Raw genomic sequence first — 18,621 nt, 5'->3', positions numbered from 1 at the left:
TGCGTGTTCCACGATAGGTTGTCTTGGAACCACACTCCAAGAAATTTTATTTCTCGGGTTTGCTCGACGGTATCCGTACGAATGCGTAATTTTACTTCGCCAGGTGTTAGAGGCTTATTCTTAGGTCGAGATATTAGGTACTTCGTTTTGTTTACGTTAAGTTTTAATCTATTTGCGCGGAGCCACATAGACAGTTCATGGAGATACTTGTTTACAGTGACATTCAAATGGCTTATTGAGGTGTGTCTGAAAAAAACATTTGTATCATCTGCGTACATGTCTATTTTATTAGTATAAGGAGTAGAGATAATATGGTTGATGTACAATAGAAACAAAACTGGTCCTAAAATTGAGCCTTGTGGTACACCGTACTTTATCACCTGCTTCGAAGGACATTGATTATGTATGTATACATACTGCTGCCTATTGTCAAAGTAGCTCTTGAAAAGATCATAGGCCACACCCCGAATACCATATGCGAAAAGTTTATGTAGTAGTATGTCGTGCTGGATGCTGTCAAATGCTTTCCAGAAATCGAAAAAGAGGCCGATAGTGTACCGCCCATTCTCGATGTTCTCTATAATTTTATCCTTTACTCCGAGTAATGCAGTTTCCGTTGATTTGTAAGATCCGTTAGATTCTCCTGTATGTATACGTGCCTAGTAGTTTCATTACGTCTTAATTCGTTTCGACTTTCAACCCATGCGTCTCTTTCATGGCGATTTACAAATTTGACAATAAACTTAGGTATTTTTCCCGTTTTTGTGGGTAGTCGGTGAGTGGCCTCAGTGTTGTCCCTTGTAAGAGGAGGCACTTGCAAAACCTTGGCTACGTCATTCACTTTTTGATACAGCTCTTCTTGAAGAGTAACCGTTATGCCGTGTATCTGAATATTGTTGAGACGACCGTATTGTTCCAGCTTGTTTAGTTTTTGTTGTATATCGTTTGTTTTGTTACAGCTGGCTTCGATGACGTCAACACGCTTTCTGAGGTTCTTAATATCGCTGTCTTGTTGTGCAACGCGGGTCAATAGCTCGTCATATTTCGCAGACAGCATTTCGAGGGATGACTCAATGTTTTGTACTGTCTCGACTACAGGTAGTATTTTATCTACGTTGGCCTTAATTTCTGGTGGACATGCTAGTTGGCTCGAGAGAAGCGACAGCTGTGTCTGTATACCAGACAAATTTTCATCCACCTCCTTGGTTTGCTTTGAGCGCAACCTGGCGGTTGAGCAGGCCGAGCAGCGCCATGTGTTTTTGTCATATGACTTTTTTGTAACACTGGTCTCAAGCTCGCGAGCACTTTCCGGTATGGTAGTGGTTGTTACAGTCATTGCAAATAATGTAGGGAATGGATGAGCAATCCTTCATGCAAAAGAGGCAACCAACGTCACAGGATAACTGTAGCAATTCGTGATTTAGTCCTGGATTAGATTCGATATCTCCGGCGCGGATCAGTCTCAGGGCGGTAGTATTAGAACACTCACATATATAGCTCCCATGAACAATTGGGCATGGCGGCACCACTGTGGGTATCATATAGTACATATTTGTGCGCTTGCACTTTTTTCTCACCTGAAATATGACGAAAAGCTTAGACCATGTCCCCATGTTGGCGCCACCATGCCAAGTGCCTGTCCCTGTGAGTGAGAAGATTGCCAGCGGATGATCGTAGATTTTCGGAGCATCTAGTTGTTCCAGTGATTTGGGTTGAGTTGGTGAACACGTGGAAGGCAGGTAATGAAAACCTGTCACAACAGCGTCCGCGAGGTGGTCGTCTGGGGATGCGACGGTGTAAAGCTGAAATAATATGACGAAAAGCTTAGACCGTGTCCCCATATTGGTGCCACCATGTCAAGTGCTGTCACATTAATCCGCCGACGTAGTCCCGTGACCGACTATTAGTGTGATCGATTTATTGATTTGTAAAAAAAAATAATGTCATATAACATATTGTCTCTCATTCAGTGCTTAATGCTATCTCTTTTCGTTCTTACGTGCAGGCTCATCACCAGGACCTCTTCCCTCGAAAGGACACAGAAAAGCAAGTACTACGATGGTTCAGCAGACACTCTGATATCACACCCAACCCTTCAAGACGGCTTTCCCTGTAAGGACGAGCAGTTCCATCAACATTCCCACAATCGCGCTGGGAGGCCGCTCCGATAACCCAGACATCGCTGTCAGAAACCACGAACCTCTGCGTCATGTCGATCTCGCTTCAGAAGTCGTCAACGATACGTTGGCAGCAGTTCTTGAGGATGTTAACATCAGCCATTCTTCTGCCATGTTCGGTCCCCGTTACGCGGGAACCGTTCGCATCGTCATCATCACCGTTATGATCCTTCTGTCCCTGATCGGTAACAGTGTCGTCTGCTGGCGTTTGCTAACGTCACGCCGGCATCGCTATTTCAAAGCGCAGATCCTGTTCCTGAATCTCGCACTCGCAGACCTCCTGGTGACGACGGTGACCATGAGCTCCCAGCTTGTCTGGGAAGTGATGGGACGACTGTGGATTGCCGGTGACGTGTTCTGCAGAATGTTCAAAGTGCTACAGACTTTCGCGTTGGTGTCTTCCACCTACATGCTCGTCAGCATAGCGGTTGAGCGCCACTTTGCCATAGTGAACCCGCTCTCTCCGTGTCCAAGGTCAAGGTCTCTAGCAGGGTTTGCGTGGCTGTTTTCACTTATTCCTTCTTTACCAAACATCTACCTCTTTCGCCTGGTCACACTCGCACCCGGAAAGTGCTACTGTGCTTCGCTGTTCTACATTGACAAGAACCCGCCGATTTCGCGTCAGATGTACATGGCGTTCGTGTGCACCACGGTGTTCATCATTCCCCTCTTGTTGCTCATCATACTCTACGGAAATATCCTACTGGAGATCTGGAGGTTGAGCAGTTGCGGTCCAGTGCCCCAGAATAGTACCTTGCCGCGGGCTCGCGTGAAGACGCTGAAAATGACCGTGATCATCTTTGTGGCGTTTGTGGTGACCAACGTGCCGTACATGGTACAGGAGATGGTGTTAGCGTTCGCGGAAAACGTGTCCCTGGATCAAAACGTGGTGGCCATCTTTGGCGTTATATCGGCGAGCAACAGTGCGGTCAACCCATACGTGTACCTCTCCTTCAACATGCGGTCCGGATGTTGGGGTGCTGTGATGGATAGGTTAACGGGACAATCAAAGTCATCGTGCGAGAGATCGCCAGTGTTGATAAGATTCAAGGCAAATCCTCCGTCGTGCAGAGGTGATTCTTTGGCGAGCAGCACGGGAGTGTACAACTCGTGCCATTCCAGGAATTGTGCTCATTCGCTGGCTGGTTCGTCAACGTCTCATAAAGCAGTGTACTATAACATCGTATAATGTGTGCTGTCCAGATCTGGTAAGGCACGCACCAAGTGTTTTTTTTTTTAATGTACTTTTTCTCTCTTTCACCGTTTCTCTGGTGATCAATGTTCTCCTATACGCTCCTCCATGTACATGGAAAAGCGAGGTATCTCGACGTAGCGTACATGTTTCATGATGTGTTTCAATGACATGAGCTGTGATTCCCATGGTATGTGCCATAAGTCCACGTTTCATGCGCAGTGCTACAAAATATATTGCATTGTGTGTACCTTGTCTTCTGCACTACTTCCCCTTCGTGTGCAAGACGTGGTGGCTGATGTGTGATACATCAGCGTTACAACTTAGTCCACCTTATACATTCTTATATTTGTGGCTTTTATTTTTCGCTACTGTTCTTCACGTGCAATATCCAGTTTGCCAAAGTCGGTTCTCAATTTAGTGAACTTGTCTTTCGGATGTGTAGCTCTAACGCTTTCGTATTCCGGGGGATGCCTTGACACTTCGGAGATACAAGTTTACATCCGGTATGAGAAAGGTATGCTTTTGCGTAATTGTGTCCGTGTATTCATGTCAGACAAAACAAACTTGTAAAAGGAAGTCCCAGAGGAAATTACCAGAGCGATTCTCCCGCATGATTGCCTACGTTATTGTTTTATCATATAACTTGTTTCATTAGACAGTGGCCACAAGTACAACGCAATTCTGTTCCATTTGTTTGTAGTTATTTCTATTCATGACGCACCCGTCAACGAACAACAAATCCAGCATTGTTTCTGTGTTCTTTCGCGTGTTCGCACACGGCGAACGCGTCCTTTGTTTCGTCAGCATCGGATGTATAGAGTGTCTGTATGTGATAACAACCTGGACGTACCTTTCTCGAGTTCAAACTTTGTCGACAACAATGTGACGAACGTTAAAGAAAACTTTAAAAAATTTTGTTGACGTTTGAAAAGAGCGGTCGCCGCTCAACTTGCGACCTGAAAGTAAAACGAAATCAATTTTACTGTCGCATCGATCGAACGTGCTCGCTTTTCAGCAAAGTGGGCTCTTGGGATAAGAGGAAGGAAAAACGATTTGTTCCTTGCAAAGTTTGAAAGTGTTTGACCGTTTGAGTGAAAAGTCTGAGTCGGTGCCCCCGTATCTAGTAAGATGTTGACCGGCTGAAAACTCCTTTTGCGCGCATTTATCAATGCGAAACTTATCAATGGTTATCGATTATTATGTGTTGTAACGTGTATCACGTGACAAAGTTGACTTAAAAGTTTGTTATCACTTATAGTGCCTTTGTGTCATTGGATTCAATCCTGTAGCTATTCTGCAGAGGTATGCGGCGTCTTTACTGACGAGCAGGTCGAGTCTAAAAGTCGCGGGTCATGATGATAATGATGATGATGATGATGATGATGATGATTTCGCGGTTTAGTGGCACAAAAGCTACTCTGACTTGGATGTCTAAAGTTCGCGAGTCATGATGAGGATGAGTGATGAAGATGATGATGATTTCGCGATTTAGTGGCACAAAAGCTACTGACTTAGATGCGCCAAATACAGCTGATGACACTAACTGGATAAGAACAATAACAGATAAATCGTGACTATGACATGGTGTGATTCGATCACCGCTGGATAGCAGAACACTACCCCATTACAAGCGAAACAATAGATGTGAGATATGGGAATTGAGTTAAATCAGCTATGTACAAGAAGTTTTAGAAACAATTTTAGAAACAATTAGAAAGAATTTAGAAACAATTTTTCAAACAAACAATTACAAACAACAATTTAGAAAACTAAATTATGTTTAGAGACCAGAGGCATGGCCGAGTGGGTTAAGGCGTCTCACTCGTTTGTGTCGTGCTGGCTGGGAGGTGGTGGGTTCGAATCCTACCACCGGCTGTGCTGTGTTGTCTGGGGTTTTCCCTGGGTTTTCAGAAGACTTTCCAGACGAATGTCGGAATACTAACCCCCCTGTCCCCCACTCCTTCCTGCTGTCCTCTCTCCATCTGTCCTCATCTGTACGCCGCTCATAGCCACAGTTGCTTCGCGGCGTGAAACGCGGAAGTGAAAAAAAAGGAAACAATTGAGCCGTCGTCTGCTGGCTGTGATACGCCGATCAAGCGGAAGAAAAAAGGGAAGCACCGATGGTCATTGGCTAACTAGATAGAACAGCACTAGTCAAAGGAAAAATGCGAGGGACGAGGGACTCATCACCCAACAATATGGCTGGGTGCGGTGGTAAAAAAAGAAAAAAAAACGCACCAATAAATTTGCTGCAATAGACAGCGCCACTTTTGGCACCTCATAGGAACTAAGAGCGCGTTAGACGATTAATAATAATAATGGAGCCGTGATGCTACACGTAAGGTTTTTCTGCCTATAGTATGGAGACATGTTGCACGTGCCGCAGGGTAGGTCTGCGGATAATTTCGACCAGCCGGGTTTCTGTTGAAGTGCGCCAGAAATCTCAGACACACAGTGCTGTAAGCAATGTTTGCCTCCCCCACATTGCTACCGTCCTCTGCCGGGTTTGAACCCGCGATATTGAGCTCAGCAAGCCAACATGTTACCGACTTAGCTACTGGTGAGCAGCAACGTCAGCGGTGATAAACCGTACGACAGAGCAGTGTCCCTCAAAGTTCCCATACTGCTTTGCGGCGCGCGCATCCTTGTAAAATCGTCTATTTAAGTGCAGTAGCTTAGGGTCAGTAGTAGCTAATAGGGTCATCTCCCAGTCCTGGTCTTCGGGCGCCCGCACTCGTTTCCATTGTCATTGTAACTTCTCTTTCTTTCCTCTCCATAACTGTTGTGGACGGACCTACATGGCTACCGACTTTGGTGGGCTCTATAAAGCCACTGCTTTAATGCAATGAAATGACCGTCGCGAAGATGCTGATATGGTGGCCACGTAAACAGGATGCGAGTGATGGGGTGCTGCCCTCAACAGTGGGTGCACTTCGGTGACTCTTCTCCCCGACGGAAATATGCATGGGTTAAGAATGTTTGCACCAATTTGCTCGAGTCACTATCGTCAAAATATACCCAATGTTCTGTTTTGTTCTTTACGGGTAGTTTCACAATATTTTGGCAACCAAGGCTGTGGCCGCTTGAGGAGGGGGCCAGACGTCTGGAGAAAGCCTGAGTGGCCGCTTTTATGATGGCTTTTATGAGGTGATAAAATTGTTGACCCGTTCGTCGCCCATATCTTTAAAGAAACATTGCTAGCTTCCTTTTTCAAAAACACTCCTAGTAGCTTCAGATATTTTCCGCCGTCGTGGACGTGATTCTATCTTATTCACAGAATGCGAGAACTTTCGGATCACTGGGAAGCGGTCGCCGCAACGGGGGTTCTCATCCATTGCCGACTCTATTTTCTGGAACAGGCTCCGAGGGAATAATGAATGATTTCAATTAGAAAAGGACCGTAGAAAAAAGTTCATGTGCGTTGGTGTTCCTGTTGTGGTGTTTTGGTGCTTTATGGCACAAGAGCGACTAAGGCCAAATAGTGGTGTTCCTGTGTCCAGCAGAAATATCACTCTGACGAAGAGCTCTCTCTAGCATTCTTATACAACTGTCTATTTTTATGCTGCCCCACAAGGAAGTACGAACGTTGAGGGTAGCCGAATAGCCCCTCAGCGAGCGCTCCCTCAACAGTGGTTGAGGGAGCTGATCACACAGTTCTTCCAATTACCTTGGTTTCACAGTGACAGAATGTGGCCAGGATTTTTCTGAGAGGGGGGTCAAGCCTTAGCCAGCATGGTAGATACACGATCTAGGTCAATTAACGACTATGTGAAGACAGAAATTGAGGAGGGTTCAGGACATCCTGACCCCCCCCCCCCCCTTCTAGATCCGCCACTGGATGTAGTAGAGACAACGAACGAATCGTTATGATTACCGCTAGAGACAGCTGCACGGCAGCAGCCTATAAGAGGGACATGTTTTGCTGGCTCTCATTTCATACATATTATCGTTACACTTCCAGTCGCCACGTGTGCCACCTATTTATTTACGCGTGTCCCGTATTTACATCTACCTTACCGACGGAGAGGGTTCGGACTCCATTCAAGCAAGCTTTTGAAGGCACGCACAAGCCGCGTCGTACTTATCAAGGAGGTCATTAACGCCGTTTAGATCGGAAATTAGACGGCGGCTGTTCTACTGTGTAATTGCTTGACTCACAGTGCAGGTAACACTTGAAAAAGAAGAAGAAGGAAGTTGCATATTAAGAAGCCATGTGGAGTGTAAATGTGCTTTGTCTTGTTCTTTTTTTGTTTTGCTCGAGTCGGCTATTCTTTGCCCAGAATGTTTATTCTGGGTTCCCGCGTGCTCCTTGTCGGAAATAGCAGGAAGCAAGCTGCTCTCCGACAAACTGCCTCTTGCTTTCCTTCGCGTTCGTGAGCGTGTGCTCACAAAGAGGCGCTTTGAACTATAGTATCACCATTGTATTCCAAGGGGTTTGTCTCCACGGGGGATATTGACTCTGTACCGCTTGCGGTGCCGGGGAAGGGTTTGCATTTGCAGAGGAGGAGCTCGTGCCATTTGTCATTTCTTCTCTTCGGTTGTTTGGGTTGGGTTGGGTTGGGTTTACTTTGAATTGCGCCTTCGTCGACATGTTTGTTTTAGTGAATCTGGTTACCGACTTTGTTTTTTCGCAGAAGACAGTCGCAAACGCTTTTTTTAATAGGAACGGAGACGCTGTTTTTTTTGCCTATGGGTAGCTGAAGTTCTTTGTTATTTTAATGTGTGTTACCCCTCCTCTAGCTTCCAATTTGGACATGACCTAGAGTAAGCAGGATGGTCTTCAGAACAGTTTTTTCGCGGCGGATGGACACATTACAAACGTCTCATGGCCGGATTGGCTGCAACGAACACGGCAAGGTGATCCACGACACGCCTCACCAGCATGCGCAAATTTGTTACGTCCAGTTGTCTATCTCAAACGATCGGGAACATGTGAACGAACCACAATACTTAGACAGCTAACCCTTACTTTTTTCTCCCATCCTCTATCCCATTCTATCCCCTATCCCCTCCCCTATGAAGTTATTTTTTTCTTCTGGAAGTGTCAAGTGCACGTAAGTAAGAGATTTCTTGTCATGGTATATTCCTTGTTGTTTCGAATTATTTATACCGTATTTTTCGGATGCTGATCGCGCCCTGGTCCTTGAACTTCCTTTAGATTTACCAAGGAATAGCGAGCCGTCCTTTCTTGCTGTCTTTTCCTGCCAAAATAAATACGATTAGATCCCTCCCCCCCCCCCCCGCCCTATCCAGAATGTCATGAAAGCGTACGTCAATCGATAGCATGGCACGTGAACACGAATGACAGAATCTTGGCAGGCAGCGCAGGAACACAGTAACGAGGTTCAGAGGAGCTATGTTAGCCGCTATAATCTACGTGCTACTGAGAAGCATTTTCACGACGGGGATGCAGTGCTGGTGTTAGAAACAGGGCTGACGAGCAAGATGAGGCCTAGGTGGAGCGGGCCAGCCCCCGTAAAATCGAAGTAGAGGGACAACAGTTACGCGATTAAATTTGCAGACGGTACTGAGAGATGGGTCCACGCCAATCGGCTAAAGCATTATCTGCCTCAGAGATAGAGATATCCAGATCTTATCTTTTCAATGTCTCTGATATTCTTCAATGGTCACGTCATTGCCTTACCAATAGAAAATCGAGACTGATCTTTCCTGATGCTTCACTTTTTTTCTCTCTCTCTCTCTTTTTTTCAGCAAAGTCAGGGCGATACTTTCTGTAGTAAAGTATTTGGTCCATTGACTCTTGGCGCCCGCACTCTTCGAGGACATTAAAGTTTTAACCGTACAGTGTTGGTACAAAGAACATACCAGAGTGTCGACCATACTTCATGCCTTTGAATCTACATGTGGGAAAGCTCCAGGGCAGTTACACCAGTCGGACGGGGCTTGATAAAGACCACGACCGCCACCGTTCATCTTTCACCCCTTCTGCGCGATCCGATAACAGCAAAACTGGCGGCTGGGACAGTGTAGGCTCCACTCACCAAACATCAGCAAGAGCGTACGCCATATGCGGAGTAGCGTAGCTATATGTCACTTACGACCAGTCTATATGTTATTTAGTCATCGTAGTCATTTAGTAGTCATACTATTGGTATTGTTGTAGCACCCGTTCCAAGTTTACTGAGACTTCTACGACTTTGTGTACTGACATTATTTGGCCATGAGTGCCTCGTGCTATTACGGGACTTGGTTATCATTTATATTCGCCGTATTATTCGTCCATCACCTTATCATTTCATGTCTCGTGCTAATCAGTGTACCTAAGGGTAGTGTGCCACAAAATAAGTGGCACTATAATTCATGCCGGCTTTCTCACTGGTGGTTGTGAAAAGGCTCGCAGTTGTCGGCCTGACGCTGCTTCCTGGGCCGACTTCTAAGGGGACTATGCCAACATATGTCTGAAAGCGTGTGAGGAAAACAAGGATAAACCCCAGACAGCACAGCCGGCACCGGGATTCGAACCCGGGTACCTCTCAGTCTCGACGTGACATGGCCAGCACGCTAACTACTGCTTACGTATACTTACTTATGCTAACGTCTTGCTTACTTTTAACCAAGCTTTCTTACTTTCTACTAGCCTTTCTTACTACTAACTTTCTAAGCTTTACTAAGCTTCCTTACTACTAACCAAGCTGCTTTGACACTTTGAGCTTAAACATTGCGCGAATATTTTTCTAGTAAAACAGAGTGCACGTTTTTCAACAGACGCTTGTTTCAAACTTTTCGCCGTACAATATACTTATACATTTACCAAGGGAAATGCTTCGCCTGAAAAATGTCGTGTGGACTCATGTGGAAAAGCGGATAGTTAAAAAATGTATCATTCGCATTTTGCCTTTGTTTCAACTAAGAAATAGCGCTCTACAATTTCTACAGTACGAAGTCACAAACAACTGCGAGATTCAGCTCGCATGAATTACCTTTGTATCGCCAGTAGTTTCTTTATCACTGGACGCTCAAATACGGACGTCCCGACCTGCAAAGAGTAACAAGAGTTAAGTTGGTAACATCACGTACTGAAGGCTTTGGAAGGCTCTTGAAGGAAGGCACACAAATTGATGAATGAAGAGAAGAAAATACAGGTGAGGTGGTGGTACAGGATGGAGTTCTACACCCACAAGGAACTTTTAGGATGACAAAGGGTGAAGCATACATGTTTGTCCTTCATCGTCCTAAGTTTTATCCGATGTTTCGACTTTCATCATATGACCGGAAGGGACGCTTCAAATACCTTTTGTTTTATCGGCTAATCCCACTTTACATTAAGCTTCACCCCTCCTTGTTTGGCCTGTGAGATCCTTCACCCCTCCTTGTTCGGCCTGTGAGATCATAAATTATTACTACTAATAAGACTACCGTGCTAATCATAATTCATAACCTGGGAAGTTGCCAAACACAAATAGCGTTGTGGAATTCCCTCCGGAATAATCATCAAAGACTGTAATTGAAAAAGTGGGTCTCTACCAACAGGTTGAAGGACTGTAGTGTGATTTACTACATTTCACTGCTCACATTGCTCCTAGTTTCGTTCCTCTAACTAGAAATCTTCAGCAGTACATGACAAGCGAAGCCTGACGCTAAACTTCTCCTACAGAGCTGCTGATCAACTGTCATCAAACTTTGAATGTAGATCTAGCGCTTCTAACAGATACGCTAACGTGGTATAGGTTTTTGCCCGCAGCATCACACCAATGTGGAGTGGGAGGTCCATATAGATGCGACCAACCACTCCGCGTATTCCCCCAAGTGTCAAGACAAGGAGCCTATAATAAGCTTCGTCGTACTTCAACAAGATGGAACGGTAGGTATGGTACGGTAGTTGGTACGGTATCACGACTAACAGCGCACAAGCAAGACAAGGACCACATTCCCTGACTTCCAACTAAATATTTATTCTAGGAAATAGTAAATACGAGGGGCGTTCAAGTCAAACCGGGACTTTTCATTTTTCGCAAAAGTAAAATGAACTTAGAGGTGAGAAATAAGTTTTATTTTTCAACGTAATCTCCAGCTGCACTAATGCACTAGTCCCAGCGTTTCACGAGGCCTTGGATGCCAGCAGCGTAGAAACCCTTACCGGCGCGTAGCAGCCATGATCGGACCGTATTCTTTACCTCGTCGTCGCAGCTGAAGTGGCAGCCCCAAGGAACGACTTCAGTGGACCGAAGAGATGGAAATGGCTGGGGGCGAGATCTGGACTGTAAGGAGGATGTGGCAGCAACTCCCAGCCAAGTTCCTGTAAGGTGCCTGTCGTGAGATGTGCGGTATGCGGGCGTGCATTGTCCTGTAGGAGGAGGACTCCTTTGGTGATGAGGCCCGGCTTTCCGAAACTGGAGGTGTTCATGAATGATAGTGTTCAACGTTCCCACAGAAAGGTCCCTCTTTCGAGTCAGTTCGAGACATGTTATCCGTCGGTTCTTGAAGATCGGGCGCTCCACAAGTTGGATGTTCCCAGGAACTCTGACACTGGGCTCTGAGCCGTCTCGGCCGGGATCGTGCTGTACTGATGTACGGCCGTCTCAGAACCGTTTGCACCACTCAAACGCTTTGCTGCGGCTAAGTGTACCGTGGCCATACTGAGCCTGAAGTCTTCTGTGAATTTCAGATGACTTTACGCCTTCATTCACGAGAATCTTCATGACAATTCGCTGTTCTATGTGCGCGCTCACCTCATTGTCGGCCATCTTGTCCAGCACGTGTCTTCTGTTGTGCATAAACTTTGGACCAACATGTGGTGAACGCGGAGGCCTGTCGCTTATGCAAATGACGAAAAAGAAGTAGCACGAGCCATTTGTACACTCAGGAGACAGAAAGTCCCGGTTTGACTTGAACACCCCTCGTATAAACAGTCATGCGCACGCGCAGAGACGCAGAAAAACAAGTTCCTTGTCAGTTAGCAAAAAGGAAGGGGTACTTACACACGTGGGGTCCAATCTGCTTATTCTTCAGGCCTCAACTATTTCCCGCGTGCGTGTATATCTATCTCTCCCCATTATATGCTATACTATCAGTAAAACTTGGTTCGCCCCTGCAGGTGCGCGACGGTGCTGGGATAGCCATTCGTCTCTTCATTTCTTTGCGCTACTGAAATGATCTCGTATACTATCATAAAATGGTCGTACTATATGCTTCCAATATATCACCCGCAAAGCTTATTACGCCTAAGCTTATTACATGTTTCGAGCATTTACTTTATGCTCCACCCTCAGCAGTATCACTTGCAATTCAAGCCGAAGGTGTCCGAAGACTAACCAATAACATGTTCTTCTTTGAATCGATTGGTGTGCGACGGAAAAACGTAAACATCTTAGTTATGCCGAAATAGAGTTGCTGAAGCTACATATTCGTCTCCGTCTGTAGAGGTAAAGAATGTCCAACCCTTTAAATACCGTGTATTTAATTAACCAAGTAAATACGGTGGGCGTATGCGTGTATATATGGGTGATGACGAGTCAGTACTTTTCCTTCGCGAAGCGCGACCAAGCTGGACATCAGCTAGATGCAGAACCATTCAAAACCATGCTTCGGTGTAGCCGTTCAAACTGAAGACATGTAATGTTCGGCATTAGGCGAATTCTGCAAACAACGTGCACAGTAAAAACTCTACGGTGTGTTTTTGTGCTACCCGAACTACACTGTAAAAGAATACGAGGCACAATGTTCCGGAAAGATCTGTAATGAAGGACTCCTGTTCACGAACAACAGTTCGCTCCGACATAAAATTAATGTTGCTGCGATATACTGACGACGCACAGCAGTGAACAGTGGGCTTCGCTTGAAAGTGCCTGGAAGAGGTTCATTTAAGCATAAAGGCGAAACACGGAGAAAAATCTTGCTTCAACTTAGGAAATGTAATCAATTATGACACGTAATCATAAAATGAGCTCTAATAGAATATCTTCTTCGTCGTCGTCAAAACTGTGTCTTGGCACAATACGGCAGACACCGCCACGAAACCACAACGAAAACGTCAAGGCTTAACGGGGTATGAATCATTAGGTACACGCACGGTTGAGTTGTTTCCAATGTCTCTAGGAAACTTGACGAAAAATAAAAGATAAATAATAGATGATTCTGCAACATTTTTCTTCCTTCCCCTTCTCTGGCTTTCCGACGACTATTTTTGTCTTTACTTGCAAGTTCAGAAGCGTTTACTGGCATTTTGTTCGGTTTTTATGTTTAGCACATGATAAATTAATCAGCTGTTTGTATCTGTGTCGCGTTGATGGTGAAAAGTGTGAACATTTTCGATTAACGCTCAAACTCAGGAATGATTGGTGATACCCATATATTGTATTATAATACGAATACATAATACTTGCTAAAATACAGGTAATACTAAGTAATGTTGACATGATTCTAACTGAGTCAAACATCGTAAAACATTGGTTTATTATGTGTGAAATGCCAGTACGCCTTGGTCGAAAGACCTGGAGGACGTTCTGTTCCTCCCTTTCCCCTTATACGCCGACCTCAAGAATTTGGCAGGTGATCAAGACCCTCAGCTGCCCTGCTGTTGCACAGGAGACGCCCTTCCGAGCACTGGCGCTTCACCAGGACGTACCGGAATTAACTGTTGGCCACGATTTGTACCGTCTCCTCACTCGCTCATCCTGTGCCTCCTTAGGTGACGCTCACAAGCAGGCTGTCGATGATGCTCTCTTCCATTGCGGTGCTAGCGAGCCTCTGATGGACCTAGATTTCTCCTTAAGCGAACTACAGTCTGCAATTTCCTGTCGCAAAGAAATGCTCGTCGCAAGGACCCGACGGGATCTCATACCAAGCCTAACTCTCTTTGGAAAGTGAGACGCTTGGTAACCTGCTGTGTCTCATAAATGAATCTTGGAGCGACGGAGTCGTACCTGACATGTGGAAGACTGTCCGCGTAATCCCGGTGCTGAAACCAGGAAAGTCACCAAGAGAACTGGTATCGTTTCGGCCCATCAGCCTCACTAGCTGTCTCTGTAAACTTGTTGAAAGGTTAATCCTGAACTGCCCCGACTTGTTCCTGGAATCCCGAAGCCTTCTGGATCCGGCGCAGGCTGGCTTCAGACCGGGACGTAGCACGATGGACTGCGTGATTAATGTGGTATTCCACGTGGAACAGGCTAGTGCTGACGGCCTCCTGAGTGTTGCCGTTTTTCTGGATGTCAAGCGAGCCTATGACACCACAAGTCACAATCACGTGCTTCATGGACTACTATGGACGTCACGGGGAGAGCCCTTAAGTGGATCTCTGACTTCTTGCGAGACAGGTCCGTATACGTAAAAAACCTCAGAAGGCGAAACCTTTCATCACGGTACTGCAGCTGGTGTCCCACAGGGAAGCGTCCTTAGCCCGCTCCTGTTCAACGTTGTCATGACCGCACTACCCTCTCCCCTGCCACAGGGCGTCAATGTTAGCTTGTACGCTGACGATATTTGTATCTGGTCTTCTGGAAAGCAGTGGCCAGCACTACAACGCCGCCTGCAAAGCGCGCTGGACATTGTACCCTCCTTCCTGGCAGAGAGAGGTATGGACCTGTCCCATGATCCAGACTGTTTTTGCCTTTCACACGCCGCCATTTGAGAAACCTTCAGCTCTACATAAGTGGGCACCCCGTGAGGCGAGTTACGCACCACCGGTTCCTTCGTCTCATCCTCGACCGCAGCTTATCGTGGAGAGCAGAAGTTCGCTGCTTGAAAGACAGAGCAGAGTCCCGACTGAATGTTCTGCGCTACCTCTGTGGTACCCGGTGGGGGCTCACTTCTAGGGCTCTTTTCGGTTTTCGCCGGTCCCTTGTACGTCAGGTATTGACTTACCACCTTCCAGTACTGCATCATCTCTGCCCCACATCTGAGCAACTGCTGCAGACCATTCTTGCGAAGAGCATCAAGACGTGCCTCGGCGTCCACAAGTCCACATCAACTGCTCTAGTCTTCGCGGATGCCACGGAGCCACCTGTACCCATCATGAGGCTCGATCAGTCTCTTAGCCATTATCTGAGGCTGGCAACTCGCCACCATCGACACCCCTTAATGCGCGCTTTGATTCGTCGTCCAGCGTCTGGGTACAGCCAAGCCGTTCTTGCCCACCGAAGAATCATCCCCAAGCAGTGTCGATGTACCTGGAGTGTCCTCGAAGAAAGCTGCACCGACGGTTGTTCTACGGCAGCTCACCTTGGCCGTGCTTGACAGCGATAGAGGGAAGATTCAGGTTTTCACCGACGCATCAACGACGCGTTCCGGCTCTGCTTGCGCCTATGTGATCCCGCAGTTGTCAGCTGAAGGATGTGCAAGACTCTCACACCGCACGGCGGCGGCGGCGGCGACGGAACTGCACGCGATTTGTATGGCGCTTGTCTTCATTGCATCCCCTCCATCCCCAGCTCAGTGGTCCATCTACACCGACTCCAAAGCCTCCTTCTCTACTCTACAGGATCGGAATGTCTGTCTCCAATGGTGCATGACGTCCTTGAAGTGTAGACTTCTGCCGTATCACGGGGACATGACATCCAGTTGCAGTGGGTCCCTGGCCATTGCGGTGTCCCCGGAAATGAGGCTGCGGAAGCAGCTGCCAGGCGTGCCCATCTAGCGCGTGGCGTTCGCACGCACCCCGTCTATGCAAGGTTCCGCGTTTCACGGGAAGGCACGTGACTCGAAGCAGAAGAGCATCTCGGAGCACCACAAAAATCGTTCCGCAAGGCGCGCAGCGAGCGTCAGCGCATCCATGTAAACAATCTTACGTCACCGGGTGCCATTTCCGCGACCAAGCGCTCCCATGCATTGGATAGGCTGTCCTTCTAGCTTACCGTACCCCTCTACTTCCCAAGAGGGAACGCAAAGAGCACGGTAAACGCAGTAGTGAATCGTCTGGGCGGGGAACACTGGCGTCGATGCGTCCCAGTTAACTCACTGCTGCACAAAGTGGATCCAGACCTGCAGTTTTTAATGCCCCCAGCGCTCCCCCGGGCCGTTACCTCCATCATTCACCGGCTACGTCTCAATGTGCCGCCTCCTCTTTAAACTTGGGAAGATTTCCACACCGAATTGTTCTGAGTGCGGGGTATTGGAGGACACAGAGCATGTTATAGAAGCCTGCCCTCGATACAGAGAGCCTCGTCTTTCCCTTGAGGCGGCACTATAGCCCGCCTCGACAATCGCCCTTTCTCCGTTGGGAAGGTTCTAGGCTGCTGGCCTGCCCAACACCAGGTGCCGGCATTGCGCGCTCTTGTGGACTTCCTTACCACCTCGGACTTGCTTGACACTCTGTGAAAACTTCGGTGACATTGTGTTCGCACCATATCTGACATTGTGCAGTGAGTGTTTCTCGGCATCGAACGTCTCCCCCTTTCCTTTCCCCCGTTTTCCTTTATGCTTTATCCTGCTACACCCACTATACCCCTTTCTTGTTTCCTGTTTATGGTTGTTTATTTGTTTTTCTATTTTTCGCAGCCAACATTTTTCTTTCTTTTTTTCACCCAGAAACGCGTTTTGGAGTAGCCAGTTCTGACTGGGTCGGGACTAACCTCTCCATATTTTTCCTTCTTTTTCCAATCCAATCCAATGCCTGTACTACATTGATATCATACTCAACTTCAAGGTGCTGACATTAATGAAATAATGCAATGAAATAATGTAAAATACATAGTTGCTTTATTAACGTACTTTCTCAATCACTTTTTGTTTCAGACGGCACGTCCTCGATTTATAGTCCTCTACCGCGTCTAATCAGTGTTGAAAGAAAACTGGCAAATGAGAAGAGCCTGAGATCTGGTTACTTTATTACCATCCGTAACAATCGATTGGCCGATTGATTACGAAACTGCAGACTCTATATTGACTTTGTTCGGCCACGCTGGCTTCCTCTCTTAATTCCTAGTCTTTTACATAACAAGGTAGTATTTACTAGTATTTCATTTAATGACGTGGGCAACAAAAATCAACGCGTATTTAACGAAAACACGGCTTCAGAGGACGGACGGTCATATAGCAATAGCAGTGATCCATGAGGTACTGCTCGCGACACGGTTGTCTGAAATCGCCTGTCAGTAGTTCTGCAGCCCATGTTTCCTTGGTTGCCCTGGAAAATGTTGTTCCAATATTGTATTTAAGAGTGGACCATATGCTGCACGTGTTCTCACTCGAAATGAATTAGCTTGCAACACCTCGAGATTTGAGATGGGATAAACCACAGTGTGCCGATTTCAGACAACCGTGTCGCAAGCAGTACTTCGAACATGAAACAACTGATGTTCTGAGGCTGGAACAACATAGAAGGGACAAATACATACAAAGCCTCAATTTGCCTAAGAAATTAACGATGAAAGATGAAAGTCACTGAGCGTCACTGAGAGTCACTTGGTAGAGCCCTGGACCGGCAATCCAGAAGATGTGGGTTCGAGTCCTACAGCTGGCTAACCTTTTCAGTGACTTTCATCTTTCACAGTACTTCGAACCTTCTGACTTCGTGTGGTACATTGGGCTACAGGAAGTGGCCGGTGAAATGTACAGGTGACGTATGGTATAGGCAGGAGCATGGTATGCAAGTATCACATATGCCTTAGCGCGGTGGCTCTCAACACCGGGGTTACGCGGAACCCCTTGTCCTAAGGGTCCACGAACATAATACTGTCGAGCTCCCGCGAGTGAAACGTGAGGCTCATCCTTGGCCAGCCTTGGCACGTTACCGTGTCCGACATCCTATCGTGGTCCGAGAGTCACGGCAGGGTTCTTACTTTCGTCTTTTGTTCCGGAAGCGTGACAATCACTTGGAAAGTCGGATGTACCCTCCTCGGTACCCTCCTCCCCACATGGACTTGGGATCTATTTATTGGGACAAGTGCGATTGGTAAGCCACAATGCGTTATCCGCGGGGAAGGACTAACAAACAGTTCAATGAGTCCGGTTTGGGTGCCTCAATACTGAGGAGCTAGTATTCCGGCACCCTAAATCCGGTAAAGCAAAAGAGACACCTTGCGACGAAACAATAAATAATTAAATGAAGTATAATTAAACAATGAAATAGTTAATTGAACAAAACAAATAAATTGCTACGTGTACGGTCGCCATCCAGCGCCTTGCCCACTTCTTCTAAGTCGTTTGTAGTTGTATCCTTTAAGTCCTGTCTGCACGGTCTCGCGTTTCCTGGAATAACACAGGTTGAGAATCACTGCCCTAGGGGATTGCAATGCATGCATCACCTACACTTTGTAATTCGAGCAACGGAACGCAACGAAAAGCAAGGGA

At 46.7% G+C, this 18,621-nt stretch overlaps 2 protein-coding genes across 8 annotated transcripts in view; one reads left to right on the top strand and one right to left on the bottom strand.

Annotated features, from left to right (window-relative positions):
* The window catches only part of LOC135388830 (gonadotropin-releasing hormone II receptor-like), a 774,956-nt gene that overhangs the window by 347,232 nt on the left and 409,103 nt on the right, over positions 1-18,621 (bottom strand). For 6 of the 7 annotated variants that reach the window (XM_064618671.1, XM_064618668.1, XM_064618672.1 and 3 more), the window contains 2 exons: positions 10,314-10,369; positions 1,578-1,802 (listed from right to left, as the gene is read on the bottom strand). The exons of the other annotated variant lie outside the window; for it this stretch is intronic. The gene's annotated coding sequence lies outside the window, so the exon portion shown is untranslated. The remainder of the gene's footprint in view (positions 1-1,577; positions 1,803-10,313; positions 10,370-18,621) is intronic. 7 annotated transcript variants of the gene reach the window in all.
* LOC135388834 (arg8-vasotocin receptor-like) lies at positions 2,011-4,572 on the top strand. Its single transcript, XM_064618677.1, has one exon. It carries the CDS (start codon positions 2,290-2,292, stop codon positions 3,364-3,366), a length of 1,077 nt encoding a protein of 358 aa, XP_064474747.1. The 5' UTR covers positions 2,011-2,289; the 3' UTR covers positions 3,367-4,572.

This window comes from Ornithodoros turicata, chromosome 3 (genome assembly GCF_037126465.1).
Source record: "Ornithodoros turicata isolate Travis chromosome 3, ASM3712646v1, whole genome shotgun sequence".
In the NCBI taxonomy this organism is placed as follows: Eukaryota; Metazoa; Arthropoda; class Arachnida; order Ixodida; family Argasidae; genus Ornithodoros; species Ornithodoros turicata.
This window is presented reverse-complemented; position numbering and strand designations above follow the sequence as displayed.

What these genes read in the sequence shown, in the direction of transcription:
- LOC135388834 (XM_064618677.1), top strand. Translation starts at nt 2,290, where the DNA reads ATGTTCGGTCCCCGTTACGCGGGAACCGTTCGCATCGTCATCATCACC.